This window comes from Bidens hawaiensis, unplaced genomic scaffold, assembly GCF_021521415.1.
Source record: "Bidens hawaiensis isolate Kalapana, Puna unplaced genomic scaffold, B.hawaiensis_p1.1 tig00018246_1, whole genome shotgun sequence".
In the NCBI taxonomy this organism is placed as follows: Eukaryota; Viridiplantae; Streptophyta; class Magnoliopsida; order Asterales; family Asteraceae; genus Bidens; species Bidens hawaiensis.
Genome location: NW_027492762.1, coordinates 89,392 through 113,680, shown reverse-complemented (window position 1 = coordinate 113,680; position 24,289 = coordinate 89,392). Strand labels below are relative to the sequence as shown.

General features: G+C 34.2%; 2 protein-coding genes across 2 annotated transcripts in view; both read left to right on the top strand.

Moving 5' to 3' along the window:
* LOC143555688 (serine carboxypeptidase-like 42) overlaps positions 1-24,289 on the top strand; it is a 255,347-nt gene that overhangs the window by 192,465 nt on the left and 38,593 nt on the right. The gene's annotated exons all lie outside the window — the stretch shown is intronic.
* LOC143555703 (uncharacterized) lies at positions 17,898-18,635 on the top strand. Its single transcript, XM_077045210.1, has one exon. It carries the CDS (start codon positions 17,898-17,900, stop codon positions 18,633-18,635), a length of 738 nt encoding a protein of 245 aa, XP_076901325.1.

Below are 24,289 nucleotides of genomic sequence, written 5' to 3'. Positions count from 1 at the left end.
TGATGAAAGGAAGGATGGGTTGGATTATATATATAGGGGCTATGGGCCCCACAACCCACTCACAATTCCAATTCTTATCCAAACACTTTAACACCTGACTAACTTAACGACACACGTTAATAACAAAACTTTATGTTATTTATTATTTAACAAAAGTTGGATGTTACAATTCGCTGATTGTTTATGCGAAGTATGATAAGGAGAATAGTGTTTGGGCAATCAGAAGATACAGCGGAGACCTGATCTACCTCAACCACCACGAGCTAAAGTCGTTGCCAGAGCTAGATCTACGGTATCTATCAAAAGCTCTTGGACGTGGTGAGTATGACGACACTCAAAGGATGGGTCACCACCCACCTTTATCGTCAATCTGAGGTGGATTACAAAGACTTTGAAGTGAATAAGGGTCACCAATACAAGAACCCAAGAGAAATAGTCCCAACTACCGGAGAGCCAAGAAGCATGTGGAGATACCGGGTGCCAAAAGACTGTCACGAGATTTATCACGGCGAGCCTTATCTTCCCAACACTCTCCGAGATTTTATTGGCTGGGAATTTGATAATAAAACAGGTGAGTCCGTCATCCACTGCCGTGATATGTACGAGATTCGAGTGTTTGATGAGTATGAGCTAATGGGATTCCACATTGAAGATGTGAAGAAGCTCTACAACTCACCGCTTGGGACTGTCGAGGACATTGGTCGTCAAAATACACACCGAATAGTTGAAGCCTTCAACAACTTCGTCCGTAGACTTGTTGAACTTCCACTATCCGATGACGAATGCTTGGTCTACGACACCGAAGGGTTCCAATACTAAAGACTAGAGGGAGATTGTTAGGCCTCATTTTGTTATGTTAGTCTTTTGTATTGGTTTGTTATGTATTGGGCTTTAGTAGTTCATTTTGTATGTGATAGGCCCAAGGGAAATAATGTATAGAAGCCTATTGGGCATGTGATGTGACTTGTTTCTCATGCATGCTTCTCTATAAATAGAAAAGCATGCCATGAGAGAAAGTGTTGATTATCAATAGAAAAATCCTTTTGCCAAAAATCATTTAACACACTTACTTTCTCTCTTTCACTCGTCTCTCTCTCTCTCTCTCTCTCTCTCTCTCTCTCTCTCACCAAACCCGAAATAATATCTCAAGATCCGAGACCTCTTAGGTGGCTTGGTGTGATTTCCGCTAGCACTAAGCTAGGTTGATCCAAGAACGTTGTTAGATCCACCCGCCACGGGACCTACATTAACTTTGGTGTCGCAAGTGCTCTATTGAGCCACTTGGCGGCACCGTATTAGTTTGTGAATTTTGTTTTTCTTTATTTAGTTCATTTATCAGAACGAACGTAAAGGAAACCGACCAAACGTTAATTTTTTTTTCGTTTGAGTTCGTGTACCATCCCTAACGAAGCTAACGGAAACCGACCGAATTCACGTAAACTCGCTGCCTCAACTCTCAGCTTTTACCTATGCGCAAGTTTACCGATCTACGCCCCCACCCCACCCCCACTCCCACCCCCAATTGGTCATTGGTCCACCTTAATTTTTATATATATTTTTTTATTTTTTAGCTCCAGTACCATAAAAAGTGTAGTCAAAACCAACCGAATTCGTGTTGTATTACAGCTTCAATGCTGGGATCGACAACGTTCGAATTTTACCACAACCCGGGCTTGCCGATCTAATAAACATCATTTTAAATATTTTGTTTTTTTAATATATTAATCTTTTTATATGTTAATTTAAAGAATTAATTTTTGGTTTTAACGCTCAAATTTTATCTAGCAATGTCTATACCATAACGAATGCAACTGAATTTGCGTCATCTCACCGTCGTAATGCTCAGGTTTTACCAACGTTCGGGTTTCAACACTGGAGTTTGCCAGCTGCCCGACGCAACGCGTCAGGTAAAAAAAAAACTAGATGTACATATGTGATGTACGTGTTTACTTCACAATCAAAGTTGAGAATATGTGCCTTGTATTTTGTAAGTTATATTCTTTCCTTGTAAAGTTGTTTATTTACTTTGTTCTATTAAATTCGATTTCATTAAGATAAACTTTAAGAGATGTGGATTGTACATGTATGACCTGTTTATTTTACAATCACTTAAGTTGAGAATCACAAAAATGCAAAATCAAGCATACTATAGTTTAAACCAGTTTTTTATTAACAAATTCATGCTGCTTTTATTTTAATTATTCTTACCAATATTATTTTTGATCGGATAATTTTCTTGTTTCTAATTGTAAGTACGGAATAACTTCAATGGTCAGTTTACTTAACTAGAATGTTTTGTTTTTCAACGAATATTTTTTTTCATTTGTCACACGGGAACCCTCACCCTCACCATAAAAAGGTAAAGACTTATCCAACACTTAACCGTAGCTTTTTATACGACAAACAGGCTCAATGACAAGTAAAGTATTCGACGAAACAAGTAAAGTTGCTTAATGTACAAATACACTCCATGAAAGTAAAATAAAATCAATTACACATCACCTCTCAATTTCCTTTCTAGCTACTAGTATGAATACAAATGACTTCATCATTGGTTAACCACACATCTCTTTTAAGTGTACCTAACCATGGTTAGGTCAAAGTTATTAGCCTATTTATTTGTTACACCAATTTCATTCTTCCCCTTCACACACAATTTACATACTTTCACACTTAACATCATGTTCACCTTGAAACTTATCAATATGATCTTCACATGGACGAACATCATCACCCAAACCATCCTCACTCAACTGCTTGTGATTGCGGTTGTGTTCGCCACGCACACATCCTCGCTCAAACTCACATTTACCGATCACACCGTTTATGAACTCTTCATTTCTACATTTCCCTTATGCCTTGTGAGCCTCCTCATATTACTAGATGACACCGAAAAATCCACTGACAACCCCAAAGTCACAATCTCAAAATTCATTCGCAAGGTGTTTCAACGAATTATCGCCTCTTTCGTTCTTGCGTATGTACTAACCACATTCGCGGGTAACTTATTGCTTGCCATTCTTGGCCTCTCTCACACCTTGGTGTTCACCATTTATGGTGTATGGTGTACCATCGTATTGACGTATCGGTATTATCCTACTTGTTCGTTGTTGGGGAATACGCTCGGTTTAAAAAGCGGGATGATCCTGTGGAAAGAACATTATTTTGGAAGGTATTAAGTGGCTTTTTAGGAAATTCATTGCTTATGTCCCCATTGATCTTGAAGGTTGATAATGAAATGAGGCCCATGTGGGGAGGTATAATGAGAGGAATGATATTTGTTGTGTTTATAATGCCCATGTTTTTCGTCTTGCTTTATATGGTTTATGGAATTAAAGGATCCATCAAGTCTCTAAGTCACATGAAGAAACCATCAAACGAAGAACTGCCAGCTTGAGAAGTTGATCAAGAGTAACATCTTTCTCAAGTTTAATAGTGTGAGTTTGACCTAAAATATTATTGTTATTATTATCATTATAATAATAATAATAATAATAATAACTTAGAGATGTTTTAATATGGTTTTAAGGGTGTTGCATGCAGTGTAGTAACAGTTAGCTATGATATTGAATGCCCTAGGGGTCTTTTATGATGTACCAAACGCTAAATATTAAATCTCTTTGCTTATGGTGCTTTTGCTATTTTTACTTTGGTCTATTAAATTTGATTTCATTAGGGATAAAGTTTAACATATATGTATTGTATGTGTTGAACAAGTGTACTAGCGTTGGAATAAAAGAAAGCTTTGATTGTTTTGAGCATATATATGTCTAAAACTCGAAGTATATGGACTTGCCAGTTGCCATAGAGACAGCAATTTGTTTACGGTCCAAAATAAATTTTCCTATTTCCTGTAAATATATTTATGAAAAAACACAAAGCATACTCAATTGATTTTGTAAATACCTTAAATTGAAAGAGAGAAAAAACGACATGACCAAACAAAAAGAAACTAATAAAATTAAGACATGTGTATAATTTTTTTTGTAAAACCTTATAAATTAAGAAAGCATTACAAATATCTTTTGAAAATGTTATTCACTTTATAATCTCATTTGTATGATCAAGTCACATTCATTTACTTTCACTCAGCATGAAAGAGATGAAGCTCTTCAATATGATCTTCACATGGATGAGCATGATCGCCCAAATTATTATTTATTTTATTAGAAAAGGTAAAAATGCCAATATGACTAAGATAAAATGCCACATGGTTTAGCAATTTATTTAACAATTTTTACAATAGTGGTAAGCTAACATAACCTGTGCAATAAACAGATTAATCTTAACACGACCAGTTAGATAAATGACTTAACACATTAACCTGTTTAAAGAAGAAAACGCTTGTTAAATGAGCTAGCAATGCTAAACTTGTTAGTTGTCACAAAATTTCATTTGTTCATATTTATGTAAGGTGTCTTTACACACTTACAAATTATTGCAATTACCTAAAACGTTGATAAACCACTTCCGATAGTGAAATCCCACATGATACGCTTATATAAACGATTACATAGCGAAAAGCATGGCTGAAATAAATTTAAATCAATAGCCATTTGTTATTTAAGTGTTATTCACGTATCTTTTGGAGCTATGTACTTGCTCTTAGGCTATTGTCTAGGATAAAGTATATAGTGGGATCAGGTGGAATTAATATGAGTAGCTGCTTAACTTTTAAAGTTGGTAAAGTTATTCACTATTTCACCATGCATCTCTAGATTTATGTGTGACTATGAGCTTGACTCTTTAATCACTAATATTACTTTAGAGATACGTGTTTTAATATGGTTTGAAACTTTAGAAATGTTTAAATATGCTTTGAACTATATATATATATATGTTGTAATTTAGAAACTGCTTTGAACTTTATATGATCTTTCTTTCACACACCTTTTTTTTGGTGCTTTTGCTTTTTCACTTTGGCGAGTTGGTCGAAATCTAACATTGTATATTTAGGAAGTTATTGTAGAGTATATCACTATTGTGTTGAGAATCATGATAAATACATTAACAAGTGTGTAATGGTGTTTCAATAAAAAAGATAACACTACAAGACTATTATGCCATTAACACAACCACTCATGTCATGTAAATATTAGTTACATAGGTTTTTTTGGTGATACTGCAGTGTAGTATACATTAACCTAGTTAGTTGAAAACTTTTAAGTTGATAATGTTACCCTTATATTGATGTGCTTATTTAAAAAAAACATTTATTAATATTTAGGTGTTCAAAAATAAAAGGCATATGATTTACAAGCTTGAAAACCTTTTTGCAAGGAAGGAAGCTTATTACCAAAAGTAGTAACACGTTTTGTGGTCCAAAAGCAAACAAAATCGAATATTCACCAAATATAGAAAAAGGCAATTAAAAGTTAAAACCGTGCATACGATATGTGTTTAATAAGTTGGTTGGATATGCTTTTCAAATAATACAGTATCACTATACAAATGCATTTAACCACATGACAGTCTTTCACCCTCTAACCCAGGTTTCTAGTGTATCATTATTATTTATTTTGTTTGAAAAGGTTAACGAGGCAAACATACAACAATATTTACAATAGAAAAATATGAGTAAGAAATAATGGGTCCAAGATTTAAAACTCTTGTAAGTTGTATTACGTACATACATGTTAAGAGGTTTTTAGTGGGTACAAATTGATACCAAAAATGCAACGTTGATAAATATAAACATATTAATAAATTGCTAATGCCAACTAAAATTTATAAACAATATATGTATTAACGGGATCTTTATTAAGATTACATGAGTTAAAGAAACTCAATTGGCATTTCTTTCGTAACAAAGTTTGAATTTCAAAGTTGAAAAATAAATATTAGACAAACAAGGTTAGATTTTACATATTTAGAGTGCTAAAATGTTTGTGTGACATTTAATTCCCTATAAGTTGCGTCGTTTTTCCAAGCATTATGCGTATAAAAAACTATAAACTAACAAAATTATGGTCGTATAAGTGTTAGAAATATTAAACCAATATTAGAAATAAAACGTGTGCGAAAAATGCACGTATCCAAAGAAAAACGAAGAAAAACATGTAAAACGTAGTTTGAATAAAATGTTTAAATTATATACTTTGAAAATTTCACTTAAAGCCATTTTTTATGATTATAGAACTTAGTTTTTTAACTCAAAAGTTAACCAGTACTTTGAGGCAATGTTGTAAAAGTCGTTAGGCGGTCGACTGGGGAGTTGCGAGTACTCGGGAGTAGTCGGGGATTACTCGGAAAATACCTAAGGAGTACTCGGCCGAGGTGGGGAGTACTCGATCTAGGCGGGAGTAATCGGGGAGTACTCGGCCGCCTACTTAGGAGTTTTACAACATTGCTTTAAGGGTATATTTGGTGTGGGGTAATGGAATTAGTGATTAAATGGAATGGATCGTTACCATTTCATTAATATATTTGGTTACCATGTGAGAATAATGAATTATTACTTTTTGTTGTTCAGTATAAAAGAAAATATGAATGAATAACATAAAAATGGTAGTGAGTGGCGGTAATGGTAGTAGGTGGAGGAGGTAGCTGTTGGTGGTGGGTAGTGGTGGCTGTTGGTGGTGATCGGTATTGGCGTTGATGGGTGGTGGTGGGGGTAGGGGTGGGGATAGTGGGTGGTAGACGATGGTGGTTATCAATGATGGTGGTGGCGGTAGGCGATGGTAGTAGGGTGGTGGCGATGGTGATGGTGGTGGTAGCGGTAGCTCCTGTGATGATAATAGTGGTGACAACAACGACAGTGGTGGTTAGGCGGTAGGGGCAATGGTGGTGGTGGTGGCAGTGGCAGTGGCAACGGTGGTAGCATTGGTGGTTAGGTGGTGATGGCGATGGTAGTGGTGGTCGGGTGGCGGTGGTGAGAATAGTTGTGGTGGTTACGGTGATAGTGGTGGTAAGGTGGTGGTGGTGGCAGCAGCGGTGACAGTCAGGTGGTGGTGGTTATTGTTACCAGGTGGTGTTGTTGATAAAGTAGAGTGAAAACAGAATGGAAGGAAAAAAAAAGGTGGGAATGAATGGTTTTTGTGGAATGAGATTCCATGTGTAATCGTTGATTCCATTCTATTGAGCAACCAAACACCATCTTTTTCATTCCCCCACAATGAGTCATTCCATTCTCCCTGCCATTCCTACGTATCAAACGCTACCAAAGAGTGATGTGAAGGAATGGTTTCGATAATATGGCATTCCTTGTGTAATCGTTGATTATATTCCATTGACCAACAGACATCTTTTCATTCATTCCATCACAACGATTTATTCCATTCCGCCTCTCATTCTTGCATATCAAATTAACACCACCTTAGGAGTGCTTTAAGGGGATTTAATAGATAAGGTAATGAGTGATTCCATTCCATTGATCAATAAACACATAATTTTATTACTTCACAATGATCTACTCCATTCCACCAATCATTTCTACATACCAAACACTACCTAAACTTTAAAGTTTTCACCAATACATCATTTTGTGATAATAGACTTCAATTGTTTGGTTTATTAACACAAACAAGAAAGATAAACCCTAACTGGGGATATTTTTTCAATCTTCGTCTCGCCTGTTGTCCAACACCTTCTAAGACGTGTGAGTTTTTTGTTCACATTTATGTAAAGTGTGTTACATACGTATTGCAATTACCAAAAACCTTAATAAAAAGACTTCCAATAGCTAGTGGAATCCCACACAATACGTTTATTTAAAACCATGATTAGATAGGGGGTGTTTGGGATTCTTTATTTTCACCAACTTATAACTTATTAACTTTTTAAAAAGTAATAAGATGTTTGGGATTGTTTATATTGTGTGAGGAAAAGTTTCATAAGTTACACTTTTGCAACTTATTAACTTAATAAAAAATTATAAGGAGGTGAAATAAAGAATTCCAAACACCCCCTAAGTTCACATCAATAGCTAGCCATTTGTAGTTTTATATATGTTTACATGAAAGAACATAATTACAATTTACAACTACAAGACCAGTGACCATGATTAGACCATGGTTAAGTTAAGCTTAACTATATATTAAGCCAATTTGATCATGTCTTTCCCTCACACTCAAATTTACTAACTCTTTCAAATCATAATCATGTTCACTATGAAGCATATCAATATGATCTTCACATGGAAGAACATCATCACCCAAATCATCCTCACTCAACTCTTTACAATTGCAATTGTGTTCATCGCACACACATTTTCACTTGAATTTAGGTTTACTCGTCACACTGTCTATGAACTCATCATTTACACAATCCCTTTCTGCTTTCTGAGCCTCCCCACATTATTAGACAACACCGACAGATGTACTGACAACCCCAGAGCCACAATCCTGAAAATTGTTCGAAAGTTGTTTCCACGATTCATTGGACTTTCTTTTGTGTGTATGTCTTAACCACATTCATGGACAACCTATTGCTTGCCATTCTTGGCCTCTCAAACACCATTGTGTTCACTATTTATGGATTGTGGTGTACGGTCGTGTTCACATACCTTTTGGTATCCTCCTACTTGATCTTTGCTTCGACATATGCTCTGATTAAGTCAAGGGATAATGCTGTGGAAAGAACAATGATTTTGAAGGTATGAAATGGGTTTTTAGGAAATACGTTGCTAATGTCTTCGTTGATCCGGAAGGTTGGTGATGAGTTGAGGACCGAGTGGGGACTGATGATGAGAGGAACGATGTTGGTCGTGGTAACGCCCGCACTTGCCATAGTTATGCTTGATGCGTTTCTTATGGTTAAAAGATCTACCATCTAAGTTGGCCAAGAGCAACATGTTTCTCAACGTTAATAGTATGATCAGTTTGAGTATTTGACTCTAAATTATTATTATTATTAATGTTATTATAACTGTATAGATGTTTTAATATGGTTTGAACTTTAAAGTGTGTTGCATTTTGGTAAAAGATATAATATTGAATGCTCAAGCTAGTGGTCTTTTATATACACTAGAGGTGTCTGGGTTGAGTTGGATTTGAATAATGGGTTAGAATGGGTTTGGGTCAGGATGGGTATGGGTCAGGAAAGATTTTTGAAATAGAGGGTTAGTATGGGTATGGGTGGTCAAGACGGGTAAAGTTAATCCATCTTGACCCAAGTAAAGGTTAAAATTCAAAAGGTTTTAAATACCCTCCAAAAAATATTCAAAAAATTTAATAAAAAATTAATAACTCAAAATATAAATCAAAAACAAAAAAACTAAAATAACTAAAATGTCTCCCCCGTCGTTCTCATTCATAAAATTAAAAAAAAACTCGGTTTCGTCTCGGTTCAAGTTCGGTTTTTTTGGGTTCCTTTTTGCATTTTTTCGTTTCTGTATCTATTCGGTTTCAATGTTTTTAGTTTTTGTTCGGTTTTGATTTCTCGGTTTTATTCGGTTTAGGATAGGTATGGGTCAAGATGGATAAAGACGTAAAGTTAACACATCTTGAACTAAGTAACGGTTAAAATACAAAGGGTTTCAAAAGCTCCTCAAAAAAATATTCAAAAAAATTAATAAAAACATAAAAACTCAAAATGTAAATCGAAAACGGAAAAAGTAAAATAACTAAAATGTTTCCCCCGTCTTCCTCGTTCATAAAAAAAATAAAAATAAAAATAAAAACTTCGTTTTTGTCTTGGTTTAGGTTCGGTTTTTTCAGTTTTTTTCGTTTCGGTTTTGCTTTTTTTCATTTCGGTCGGTTTCGGTATATTTTCGGTTTCAATGATTTCGGTTTTGATTTCTCGGTTTTTATTCGGTGCAGTGGGTTTTGTTTGAAATAAAATTGGATAAAGTTTGTTTTAGTCCATTCTAACCCATAAACAAACCCATTCTAACCTATAACCAAATGTCACTAGCATTTTCTCAACCCATCTTGACCTTCTTGTAAAATTATTTTGATCCATCCTGACTCATCTTAATTTTAAAAGTTTTCCAACTTGACCCAAACAACCCATTTGCGTTTGTTTCGCCACCCTTAATATACACCAAACTCTTAATATAGAATTTCTTTGCTTGATGTGCTTTTGCTTTTTTACTTTGATTTAGTAAGTTTGATATTAAACTTATGTGCTAGATAGTAGATACACATGCTAATAGGTTTATAATGAATAAATGATATTAAAAATGATAGCTAATATTTCAACATTTTCAGAAAGAAATTACTTCTAATCAAACAAATTGGATAATAAATCCAAATTAAAGAAATTGTTAACAACATATATTTATAATAAAAGTATGTTAGTTAATTGGATATTTATTAGAGAAATCAATTTTTTATAATTGTATGATTTGTATTTGTTGATGCATCAAAGTTAGAATTTTGAAGATGAACAAAAATGAAAATAACAAAATCAAACAAACCATATTATTTTTTACCGTGGGTTTAATGAGTGAACATGCTCGTCCAACATTTGAGTCATCATGGTAATATAGACAAACATGTTTTATTTCTCATGATAACACAAACTATAAAGATATCTACATTTAGTTTGTATAAAATAGATAAACACAATTGTACATGTAAAACACATAAAAAAACATTTGATGGAACAATTTTCGTTGCGTAATGTACAGACATACTTCTTGACACATGGACCACTTACTGAAAATAGAAACTTACTCATCCACCACATGACTGGTTCCAATGAAAATTGCTTCAATCAATCAATCAATCAATCAATCAATCAATCATGCCCAGTAAAATCCCACCGACAGCAAAGCTATAAGTAGGGTCTGGGGAGGGTGGGATGTAGGCACACCGTACCTCCATCCAAAGGAATCAATGAAAATTGCTTGAACTACTTAATTACACCTGACCATGGCTAGGTAATTAGGTTAAGGTTAATATCTTAACACACATTTCAATCTAATCATGCATCTCGTGGGATTGTATTATTTGGTATAGGGCTGTTCAAAAAGCTTGAGGCTCGAAGCTCTGGCTCGTGACTCGCTCGATAAATGCTCGAATAAAACTAGCTATAAAAAATCGATTTGAAACATCTTGAGCTGATTTGGATTATTTTTGTAACTGAGCCAAAATAGATCAAGGCTCGGCTCGAGTCATGGCTCGGCTCGTTAGCTCGATCTTAAGCTCGTTTAACTTCAAAATTGAGTTAGAGTCTAGCTAAGTTGCAGGTCCAGCCCAAAAGGAGGGCGAGGAGGGCGACGGACCCAGGCCCACTATCCCGAGAGGCCCATAATTGTTAAAAAATAAAATCTATATTTTATATATAATTTTATTTTAACGCAATATGTCACACCCCAACCTAAGGTCGAATATGCTAGGGCGCGATATAATTGTATCATAGCTCAAAAGACACTAAAGTAAATACACGTGTCAATATCTAAATTATTTATTTCATATAATTCAAGTACGCAAAAACACAAACATTGTCTCGAATTAAATAAATATTACAACTTAAATAAATACGAATAAAATCCGTCTTTATTACTCATATAACCTAAAGTCCAATCTACTCTTTAATCTCTTGCTTTATCTAATACAGTTACCTGCGTCATGCGTGAAAATATATAATTTGTCAACATGAAGTTGAGCAAGTAACCATGGTTTTTGAATATATATAATATTAAAAAGTCAATTCCTTGCAATGAATATGAACTACTACAACTAGCATAACAATAAATATAAAAATTGTCGTTTCACTCGAATCACATAGATAACGAGCTACTCCGACGACGTATGATCATACTAATGAGGATGAGGATGAGATACCAACCACCAAAACATAAAATAAACACATAGTCACATTTGCACGTATAACTAATTGAGCAATATCACATAACGCAAATAATGGAATTGTAGTAAAATAAAATGATTGAGTTGTGAACGCATAACGCCTCCAAAATATAAAACAGTAAAAAGGGGGATGTGAATTACTTATCTTTAGCGAGGAGATTAGTGAAGATGAAACGACAATAACAATTAAAGTGAAAACGGTCGAGCTCCTCGATATGCGTAAAGGGCCTATTTGTTAACAACGAATTTAATGAGACATAATGACTTGAGATTTGATGGTGATTTCGATTAACGAATTACTAGTTTATTGTTAGAATAAATTTGGAGATTTATATATATATATATATATATATATATATGATTTGTATTGTTATTATTATCATTAATATTAGCGCTTTGCCTTAATCCTTACATTATAAGCATGTACTTATAAATAAATAATCACTATTAATTAATCATAAACTTATATATAATATGTTTGATAAAAAGAATGTTATACACATGCATATTTATTTATTAACGGAATAAATTATTCGAAACTACAATTTAGCTCGGTTTATTATTATAATTAATATTAATATTATTATTATTATGTGTGTGCTTATAAATAATTACTCGGACAATATTAATTATATAGCATCTATATGAATTTATATATAGATTAATTTAGAAAATGAGGATTCATGACAAGGAAAACGTAAAACCGGGGTTCGGTTTAGAAGGACTATCAATATCATATTATATATACATAAATGTTTATATGTGTATATATATATATAAATCCATAAGTTTACTTATTAAAAGAATGTAAGTTATGATCACGGGTCAAAACTGAGGCAAAACAATAATTCCGGGGTTTAGTTTCGTTAAAATAATGATTATTAATTCATATATTATGATAAGTAAGTTAAAAAATCAAAACAAATAAAAAAATGGTAAAACTGGGCCTGGAAACTCGAACTCGTGCCCCAGACCGGTTCTCTGAGTTAAGAATCATGTACTGGCCATCAGGCCAAAGCCTCAGATCAGTTATAATCTGAAAACGATTACTTAAATAAACACAGTTACTAATCAATATTAAACCCTAGGTGTTTAATCGGGTTATTCAAGCCATGAACGTTAATATTGATTTGGGGGTTTTGATAGATGGTGAAAAACGAACTTAATGCATAGATCAACTACCTGAGGTGTTAAAAGATTAATGGTGGTCGGTGAGTTAGGGTTCTCGGCCAAGACGCGATATCAATTGATTACTAACGGCTTCGTATGGTAGAATTAAATTAGGGCTTTGATTTGAGAGGTTAAGATGAATGTGTGTGCAGATTTAATTGAGTTTTCGTTGAGTATAGATAGTGTGTTAAGAACGATTAGGCCGCGGGTTATAATTCAATGAATTGGCTGTCAATCGTTAATGTATTCTAAAATTAGAGCGTCGGTGGGATTCGTTTTGGGTTGGTGGATGATTTAGTAAAATTAATTACGTGAATTCGGACGAAAATTTTGGTTCAAGAAAAATGGGGGGGGGGGGGGGGGGGCGTATACAACGGTGGTGAAGGTGGTGTTGGAAGGAAATTGATTTTTGTATAATAATTGCTAAATGGTCCTTGGTCTTTGTATGGTTATGCAAGTTAAGGCAAAACATAGTTAAGGGGTGATTATTGTACATTGTTGATAGTTGATATCAATTAACAATTAAGTGAATAAACAAATAAAAAAATGGGTCGGATTTTGAGGCTCGAAATTTAACGAATGTTACACAATAGTTTACAAAATGAGTCTTTGGTTGAATGGAAAGTGTTCTAGACTATGGTAACAAAGGTCATAGGTTTAATTCCCACAATTAGTGTTTATATATATATATATATAGAAAAAAACTTTTATGTGTGTTTTGTATGAGTTATTTTAGTAGCATACTTATTATTATTTGTTTGTTTTGAGCTTTTGAAAGAAAACTTTATTGATAAAATTGCAAATTATCTATTACATAATTGAGAACGCGATTTTAGGGGCCCGTTTTTTTACTCGTCCCAGGCCCCAAAATTTTAAGAGGTTTTCAGAGACGGCCTTGCTAAGTTGCATCGTTTAATTTCGAACCCGAGCTCGAAACTACCCTGACTCGACTCGTGAACAACCCTAATTTGGTGTTTGTTTGTCAACTTGCCATGAATGATTGTGACTTCGTCGAACTACAATGGATTTTTTATAAACTTATTGGTTTTCATGCACCGGCCGATTATCATGTATGGTGGAAAATTGAAGAAAAATATGTCAAGAAATTTTAAGTTTAAATGAATCAAAAATGTTTTAATTATATATAAGCTTTGAAAATTTCACGTAACGCCATTTTATGTAAATTTCACTTGAAGCTTTAAAATTTTCATTACTACAGCATTTTGTGATAATATAATTCAATTATTTGGTTTGTTAATAGAACCGGAAGATAAACTATAATTACGCGGATTAGCTTAAAAATTTCCTAACATTTTTCAATTTTCATCTCACCCATCGTTTAACTCCTTGCTAGGCGTGTGAGTTCAATAAAATTATCTGATGTTCAAAAATATATATACTAAAGCTCAATTATTTTAGAAAGGTAAATTGGAAATAAAAAATCCAAACTTTTGTTTATTGACCAATAATAATCATAACTTTAAAAATCACTACTAGTGGTCCTAACTTTCAACTATTTTTGTCTCAATGGTCCTCTGTTAAAAAACACTTAACGCCGTTATGTTTTATCCCAAGTTTCAAGCCGATGTTTTAGGGCTTTTGATCGGAAGAACGATACGATTCGACTGATGTAAAAATTATCTCGAAACTGTGATTCAAATGACTTGAATTTTGTTAATTAGAAATTCAAACACCCAAATTGAAACTTTGTTTCGTCGCTTGGATAATAGTTGCGAGATAAGTTTTACATCGGTCGAATCGTATCGTTCTTCCTATCAAAAGCCCTAAAACATCGGTTTGAAACTTGAGAAAAAACATAACGTTGTTAAGTGTTTTTTAACAGAGGACCATTGAGACAAAAATAGTTGAAAGTTGAGACCGCTGGTAGTGATTTTTAAAGTTGGGATTATTATCGGCTAATACACAAAAGTTAAGATTATTTATTTCCAATTTGCCTTTTAGAAAGGTGATATGTGTTTAGAACATAGTGTTTAGAACATATCTTGTATTTTCTTTAATAACGACTATATAATTATAACAATTTCAAATAATGCAAGTCCTTCAAATATATTATCTATCTGCCCTAGCTCATTGATTTAGTGCATTCCCATTCAATTCCCCATCTTCATATCTATAATTAAACTAAAAACACTATCTTTTTTGTCTCATTTTCAATTAAATAATACTTTTATCATTACCTTTTCTCTTTCATTCACTCACAACCACTTTCAAAAACATTAAAAAATTATAGAGATAAACAGTACGCTTCTCCAAATTTAACCATGACCAGTAACATTTTCTCTCTCCTACTCTCACAACCATTTTTAACCATCTCTAAAAAATGAAGAACCCCCTCACATAATTTAGGGAATCCATTGGGAATGCTCTTACATCTAATCATACCTTTTTTTTGTTACATGCTATTATTCATGACTATTTTTATTACATTCGCCTTTTAAACACATAATTTGTTTCGTAAAAGTAGTCCAAAGAGTTGGAGTGGTAGTTAAACTAGACCTGAATTTTTAAAATTTTTTCAATCAGTAATCTTGATTTTCATCGCTAAATTCAAAATATTACAATAAAATGGTAGATAAACGGGCAACAACCAGCAGCACAACCCATTTTGAATAACAAACCCGATCCTACTAAAACGTAACTTTGGGTCTTAGGGGGCGAAAGATTATATATCATGAACCACTAAACCCTGATAAAAAAATCTACAGCCTCCGTAGGCAAAAACCAGATGTATCAAAAGCAGAAAGAAAGAAACACGTGCTGATTCTCTAAACAAGTTTACTCATGTTTAGCTACTTTGCATGATTCCACCATTAACGCAACCTAACCCGCAACAAACCCATTGTCCCTAAGCCCTACAAGAGGTGGCACTCCTGCAAGATCCCCACAAACGTGTTTCCGCTTGCCCATTCAAGCACAAGAATATCATCTAGTCATAAAGTTAACCTAGCTCTCTTCACACAGATCCGTTAAAGGTACGGTAACAAGACTATAAAAAAAATCAGGGGCAGATCTACGTTTAAAATGGGTGGTTCCTCGGAACCACCCGAGTTCCGAAATAATAGTGTATTTATGTATAGAAAATAATACAGGAACCACCCTATAAATTAGAAAGGAGCCACTTCATTAACATATTAATCGCTTGTCTGGTTGGTAGCATGTTGGTTTTGTGACCTTCGGGTCACAGGTTCGATTCCGGATTTTGACTTTTTCTTTTACTAATTTACCCTAACATCAATTAGGGTTTTATCATAACATAACCAGCCACACCACACAGCGCCTCTCTGTAGCCTCAGCTCCAGCCCCATCCTCTTGGCCTCTTCAGACTTCAAACCTACCGCCGTCCCCATCAGTCCGCCGGCGCATCTCCACCATCCCCGTCAGTCCGACCCTCGAATCCTCCCACTTTGAACTTTGAATGTAAGTTTACATTCATTGTTAAATGTTAATTGTTCTTGGTTTTTTTTGTTAAATGCTAACTGTTCTTGATAGTTAAGTTATTTGTTAAATTTAGTTTTAATTTCTTAGACTGTTGGTTTTAATTTCTTAGTTTTGTTAGTTTCTTAGTTTTAAATTTGTTAGTTTGTAATTGTTAATTTGGAGGTATTTTGAATATGAAGAGATATTTTCAAAGTAAACCATCGAACATTGGATCATCATCTTCAAGTTACGGTTGCAACGGACAAGTGTTGAAAGATGTTTTTCTTCAATGAAGAATGTGAAAACGGATTTGCATAATAGGATGAGTGATGAATACATGAACGATTCTTGCATTTGTTACATTGAAAGGGAATTCCTCTAACAAGTTTCGGTTGAAGAAGTAATGCAACGATTTCAAAAGATGAAGACACGTTGGGAACAACTATAAGTATTTTTTTTTTAATTTGTAAAGACTATTGTATTGATATTATGTGTTTTTTAATTTCTAATGACGGTGTCTCTTTTATTATTTATCGTATTTTTATTATGTAATGAACTTTTCCCGAACATTGAACCGACCCGAACCTCAAACCGACCCTAAATTTTTTATACCTAACTCTATGAAATTGAAACATCTAAAAGTAGTGCACCACCCGAAAAAAATTCCTGAATCCGCCACTGAAAAAAATTAAAAGACCTTAATAAATGTAGTATTATTAGTTACTTATATAAACTGAAAACTAATAAAATAAGAAGAAACTTTGTTAATTACGAAATTTCATTTGTTCATATTTATGTAAAGTGTGTTTACACGTATTGCAATTACCAAAAACGTTAATAAAGCACTTTCGATAGTGGAATTCCACTCAATACGTTTATCTAAGGTCTAAACGGTTGCATGGTGAAAAGCATGGTTAGAACAAGTTTACTTCAATAGCTATTCATTGGTTATTTTAAGTGTTATTCAACTTATTTGCCATTTTCTATTTATATAAAAGGTTCATAGAAAACGTAGCAACTTTGAGGGAGTTGAGTTGAGATCTTGCGGGACAAAATGCTGAGCCGGTATGAGGTGGTGAATATTAATCAGAGTGGTTGTGTCGGATGAGAGAAGAAACAATGAAGTAAAATTGAAAGCATGAAAGCGGAACTTGATGTAAGGCTGACATGAAAATTCAGGATGAGCGAGAACGTCATCTACCCTCTTCGGCAGCAGCCCCACCATTTTGATTGTCGTGTTGTCAGGTATCCAGACACACCACCCTAACACCTGAAGTTGATAAATATGTTAATTTGTATTTTATAGAATATAGATATAAAGTTTAGGCATTGGCATAGTTTAATAAAAAGGTTTATCTAAAACAGGAACGACGATTTTTTAAAAACTATATAGTTATAAAATTAACTCGTTCAAATGTTTAGTTATTTGGATATGACGTTTAGTAGAATATATATATATTTTAACTTAATAACATAACACTGTAATTCATATGATCTTTTAATCTAGTAACATTTAGGTGTTTAAACCAAATGAATATGGTAGTCAAAACTAGTGGCCACGAGTGGCACAACTACTTCCTCTTCAAAATAATCACGATCGCTATAGTCACCATCTTCTCTGTATTATCCACCACCACCATCATCTATACCATTGCATGCATTTACATTGGGCGTGACGTCACGTTCAATAAATGCATGCAAGTTGTAATTAACATATGGAAACGACTCACCATCACTCTCCTATTTATATTCCTAATAATATTCACCTACACAAGATCTGTCTCCCTTGCATTTATATTATGCAACGTTATTCTTGACGTTCACAAATTCCGGCTTTTGAGCATATTAGTAATTTTGTTACTCGTTTTAGCACTTTACATGTTCGGTTTCATGTTTTATTGCATCGTTTTTCACCTTGCAATCGCGGTATCTATTCTAGAAACTTCTTACGGGAAAAATGCCATTTTCAAAGCGACATATCTAATGACCGGGAAAAAGAAAGCCGCATTAATGATATCATTTGTGTTATATGAGTGTCTGGTATTTATAGTGTATGTCATGTATATGCACTTGAGCATGTACAATGATTTGGAATTGGCGTTGGTGTGGCGGGTGGTGATCGCAATCGTGTGTGGCGTTCTGGTAGTTATGATATTTTTGGTTATTATGGTGACTCAAACGGTGCTTTATCTGGTCTGCAAATCATATCATCATGAAGCCATTGAAGTTATTCAATTTGAAAGACCTCAAAATCAACCAGTGTTTCAAGTTTAATGATGATTTATAGTTTTTATTAAACTATATCGTTAAAAAACTTAAAAATGTTTTTCATCAGGGTTAATATGATTTATAGTTAAATTATATCGCCCTATAGGTGTGTAGCAGTTATACGGTATGATTAAATAAAAGTGTGTTTGATGTGTTTTGCTAATGAATTACTATTACGTGGATGGTTTAAAGACATGTTCCAATGAAGTTGTAGATATAATTGTAAAATGAGCTATAATGTACGTACAACACTATAAAACACAATATAGTGTAGCATATAAACAGATAAAAAGGTAAGGTAACTAATAGTTCTTTGTTTATTATAAAAACTAGTTTTTCTATCCGGCGCAACAGCCGGAAAAACCCCAGCGTTGAAACATGGACGTTGGTAAAACTCGAGCGTTACGACGATGAGTCGATACGAATTCGATCAGTATCAGCTGCGTTAAAACCCAAAAAATTAATTCGTCAAATTAACATATAAGAAAACAAAATATTTAAGATGATGTTTATTTAGTTGACAAACCCAGATGGCGGTAGAACCCAAGTGTTGGAGTCCCGAGCATTGAGGCGGCAACTTGACACGAATTTGGTCTGTTTTGATTATGTACATTACGGTACCGGAACTAAAAAACGAAAAAAAATATATAAAAATTGAGGTGGACCAACGACCAATTTTATTTATTTATTTATTGAGGGGGGGGGGGGGGGTCGGTCGATAAATTTGAGCATTGGTAAAGCCCTAGCGTTGTCGGTCATGTGCTTTAAAACAAAAAATAAAAACCCTATCATAGTCTGTGTGAACTCGGTCAGTTTCTTTCAGGGTTGGTTGGTTTTCATTACATTTATTATGACATCTGAACGAAAAAACAAAAATAACGTTTGGTTGGTTTTCATTACATTTATTATGACATCTGAACGAAAAAACAAAATTTAGAGAATAATACGATGCCACCAAGTGTCCCAATCAGCACCAAAGATCTTGTTTATATTATATAATAATAATCCTTTATGGATTTGATTTATTTTATTGTTGTAAATGTTTTACCAAGCTTAACTAATAGTTAGGATGCTGCATGCATTGAAGTCTTATAATTATGGTAGTAAAAATCTCACCTAAGCGCCGATTAATTGTTAATCAATACCCCACCAATTAGTCATCAGTTAATTGGTATTTGGTTAGAATCTATCAAAATTGAAGGGGATTAAAGGGTTTAAGTATTTGCTCCCTATACTCTTTAATCTCACACTTGAAAATGTTTATGGGAGTGTGAAGGTTTTCGATATTGCTGCACCTCAACTTAAGAATCTCACTATAAGAGGTTTCCGTATGCTAGACCTTCATCAATGTCGAATTTACGCACCTGAATTTGTATCCTTGCTCTACTAAGATTACTTCTCTTTCAACTTTCTACAGACGGTTTCAATTCTTTGGAGAAGGCAGGTATTTGTTTCGTCAATCCAAGAAATGCTCTTCAAGTTCTAGCTTTGCTTCGAAAGCTTCACGACGTTAAGACTTAAGTCTTACGCTTAACTTGGAAATTGTTGAGGTAATTGGTAGCGTTTATAATGTGCATCTTACAACGATTTTCACTAATAAGAAATACTCTTTTGGAGAATATATTTTGGCAAGCAATTGCATTAAGTTTACATATCATCCTTGTGTTCTGATTACATAACAATCTTATATGATATAAATTTAGTTATGCATTAAGTTTTGTTAACTATTGGTGCTTCTGCTATAACTTGACATAAATGGTGAGTATTATTATGGTTTTAAAACATATTTTCATATCATGGAAACACTGTGTAGGGCCAATATTCTATATTGTTTTTAGGATTGTATATGTCGTTTTAGTTTGCTTTTAGTCGGTGTAGTATGTACTCGGTACGTTTATTTTGTAAACTTTGGAGAAATAAGGACCCTATATAAGGGTCACTTTACCCATTTCTCCATGAGAACTCAACTACAACTCATTCAAACAACCTTTCAAGAAATAAAGTTTCTATCTCCATCTTTTCATTTTCTCTCTTTTTACATAAACAAAACTAAGATCTGAGATCCGAGTGTCGTTGGTGATTTCCGCTAACCACAACCCGGATTGATCTGTGTCAAGTCTTGAGATCCATCTAGAGGACCTACAAGTGGTATCAGAGCTTTCGGCTCAACTTTTTGTGGTCAAACTTTTCGGATTTTGATATTAGTTTTTGTTGGATTTGAGGTTGATTTCGTGTTATTTATCTCTTTTGGAGTCTCTTTCACCTTAGAAATACACGAGAATCACCAAATCTAAGTTTTTAGTATTTTAAATTTTTGTATCTGAGCTCAGATTCGGCTTAAAAACTCAGATTTAGGCCGATTTATTGATTTTTAGACTAAAGTCTTTTTGACTTTTTGGAAGTTTGGGTGTTATATTCTCCAAAAAAAAAATTCACATCGGGGGTACTGTAGCAGTCCCTTCCGAGGTACTGTAGCAATCGCGGGGGTACGGTAGCAATCGCATCGCCGGGGTACTGTAGAAATCGCTTCGCACGGGGGGGTACTGTAGCAAATCGTTTCGCTTCGCACGGGGGGTACTGTAGCAACCGTTTCGCTTCGCACGGGGGGTACTGTAGCAATCGTTTCGCTTCGCACGGGTACTATAGCAATCGCTTCGCATCGGGTACTGTAGCAACTCATGCGAAACACTGTAGCGACTCGGCACTGTAACAAAAAAAAAACCTTAAAATTTTTTTCTCTTTCAAAAAAAAATCTAATTGAGTTAAAAAAATGTCTTACGAACCTGAGCTTGGAGGAAATCTGGATATGGGAGAAAGCCAAAAGAAAATAATAAAAGGAGAATTCGACATGTTTACACATATTAAAGGAGAATCGGTTGCCTCTCTCGTCAACAGATTTGAGTCACTCGTCTCCAAAATGAGTAGTGCCGGTATCATCAATGGTTTGTTTGAGATCAACATGAAGTTGTTGAATTCACTACCTTCACATGGAACATCAATGTGGTTACCATTAAAAGAACCACAGACCTGTATACCATGACACTCTCAGAGTTGGCTTCTACCATCAATTCTTTTAAAATAATGGAAGATAAGCTCTGAGTAAACAATCAGTCCAAAGAAAATAAAGTTGGGTCAAGTAATAAAGTTAGGACAAGTGCTGCAGGTGAAAGCAGTCATGCATGTCCTAACATTCCCGACCCATCACCTTGCGATGAGGTAAACCACCACTTATGTTCACAGACTTGCATTAACAAGGTTACATATTATAGACATCATCAGAATGAAGTCTTGAAAGAAAATGCAAAACTTCGACAGTTAAATACTGAGTATGTAAAAGCTGACAAGATTTACGTTGAGAAGATCAAAACTCATCGTGATGATGTGGCAAATCTTAAACTCAAAATTTTTAAAAAAGAGCATGAAGTAATCTATTATAAAAACATAATTTTTGAATAGAAAGATGAAATTGAAAAGTTAAAACTTGATGCTTCTGATAAAAAGAAAGAAGAAAAGTTAGTCGAAAGATTTGAAACATCATCTGAGAAATTAGATGATCTTATTGGAGCCCAGAGAAGTACTAAAGTTAAAGCGGGGCTGGGGTATGATTATACTAATGTACCACCACCTTTGAATGACAACTACACCAGTTTGCCCCACTTTAGCTATAATACTTCTCTCGAGGAAGAAATGTCATATGGGGTTGGTAGAATACCAAAACCAATGAAATTTGTTCCTGCGGTGTCACAAACTGCTGCTCCAGTCCCATCATCTGATAAATCTAACATCAATGTATCTTTTGAAGCTGGTTGTGTAGAAGAAAGTGGGTCGGTGGAAACGGACACGAGTTGTGATTATGAAACCGTTTGTGATGAAACTTTTATTGAAAAGTGTGTAAATAAAAGTAGGCCTGTTGAGGTGAACATATCAAGTTGTTCATCATCAAGTTGTGAGACTGAGGATAATTCAAGTGAAAGTAAAGTTTTTAAAAATGAAAAGGCAAGTACTTCGTGTAATGTTCCACCAAATAAACGATCATTTTCTCAAACAACCAATCAATCAAGAAATCCTCAGTCATACAACTTCTGTGATAACAACTACTATGGTCATTATCAACAAAATTTTGTTGATCCATATTACACAAATGTGTTTTATAATCATGTTCCTTTCCAAGGATCACCTTTCCCACCGCACCAACCACATTATAGTTCAGATGAGTTCTATGGCACTCTTAGGAGAAAGGGTTGTTTTGTGTGTGGTCACTCTTCTCACCTTGCAAGACATTGCAAGCACTCATTCAAGCAACAGCTTGATATTCAAAAGCGGCTTAGTCAGTCCCCAAAAGAGCTTTCAGTAGCCCTGATTTAAGGACTGATCAAGCTGATAGTGAACCCAGTGAAATGGATGTGAGATCCAAAGTAAATAAAGTAAAACTCAAAAAGAAACCTTTTTGGAAAACCAATAAGGATAAAATAAAAAAGGATTCTAAGACTTTAAAGTTTGAGGATTCACCAAAAAAAATTTCAAAATCAAGTAAAGAAATGTCCAAAATTGTCAAAACCAAGGAACAAATTTTTACTTGGATTCCTAAGGACTGTTCTTCATCAAGTGAGGATGCACCAAGAAATAAATGGTTTTCAGGAAATAAAATCAAGTTTGATCGATTTTCGATTGACCTTCCCGGCACAAAAGTATCCCTGGAACCCATGTTTATTTAAACGCTTAATGCATGCAGGGTCAATCAAGGAGGACTATCAATAGTATTAGGTACTTAGATAGTGATTGCACCCGACATATGATGGAAGATGAACCCTTGCTATTTGATGCTAAACCATTCGATAGCGAATTCGAGTCTTTCATAAGAGACATCGAGAGGACAAACTTCAAGGAAGGGAAGCCTTGTTTAAATGGTTCAACAACAACTTTTCGAGCGTTTCTCAAACCAACCTCGTCCAACTGCTTCTCTCAAGTGATAGATCTAACATCAGCTGTTGGATCTCGATTTGAATCTCTTCAACTTTGTTATACAATGTGATAATGCATGCTTAAGATAGTCCATCTGACACAACTTTGCTGATCCTTTCACTAAAGCCATCGATCATACCCGATTTGAATTTCTGGTCGACTCTTTCGGCATGATCAATTTTGATTAAAACAAAATATCTATCTTTTTGTATATAACATTGTAAATATTTTTAAGAATATGTCACAATTTTAGAGGGAGAAAATTGAGTTATTTATAACTCACCCAAAAGATTTTCAATTCATCTTAAGAAAGGCAAAAAACAAATCATTTAATTTACCAAAAAGATTATATATTACTTTTAAGAAAATCTAAATGGAATTGTCCCATTTAGATGGAGCTCCTGTTTAGAGGGAGTCGGATAATTAAAATTTTCAAAATTTTGAGAAATTGATCCGACCCTTGGAAAATGGTAGTACATTGGTATGTAATGATCCTAGCGCATGAAAAGAGTAGATCAAAGTCTACAAAATCACTTACAGATGTGTAGATAAACTTGACAAAGAAGTAAGTGTTGGGTGATATAAACTTAAATTCCTGCCAGTACTAGTGGATATACGTTTATGAAGCGGTTGCATGATTCCGTGAAGTCATATTCATGAAGGCAAAAATGTAATTAAACATGTCATACCCAAATCTC

Coding starts and splice junctions, on each gene's coding strand:
- LOC143555703 (XM_077045210.1), top strand. CDS start 17,898: ATGGTAGTCAAAACTAGTGGCCACGAGTGGCACAACTACTTCCTCTTC.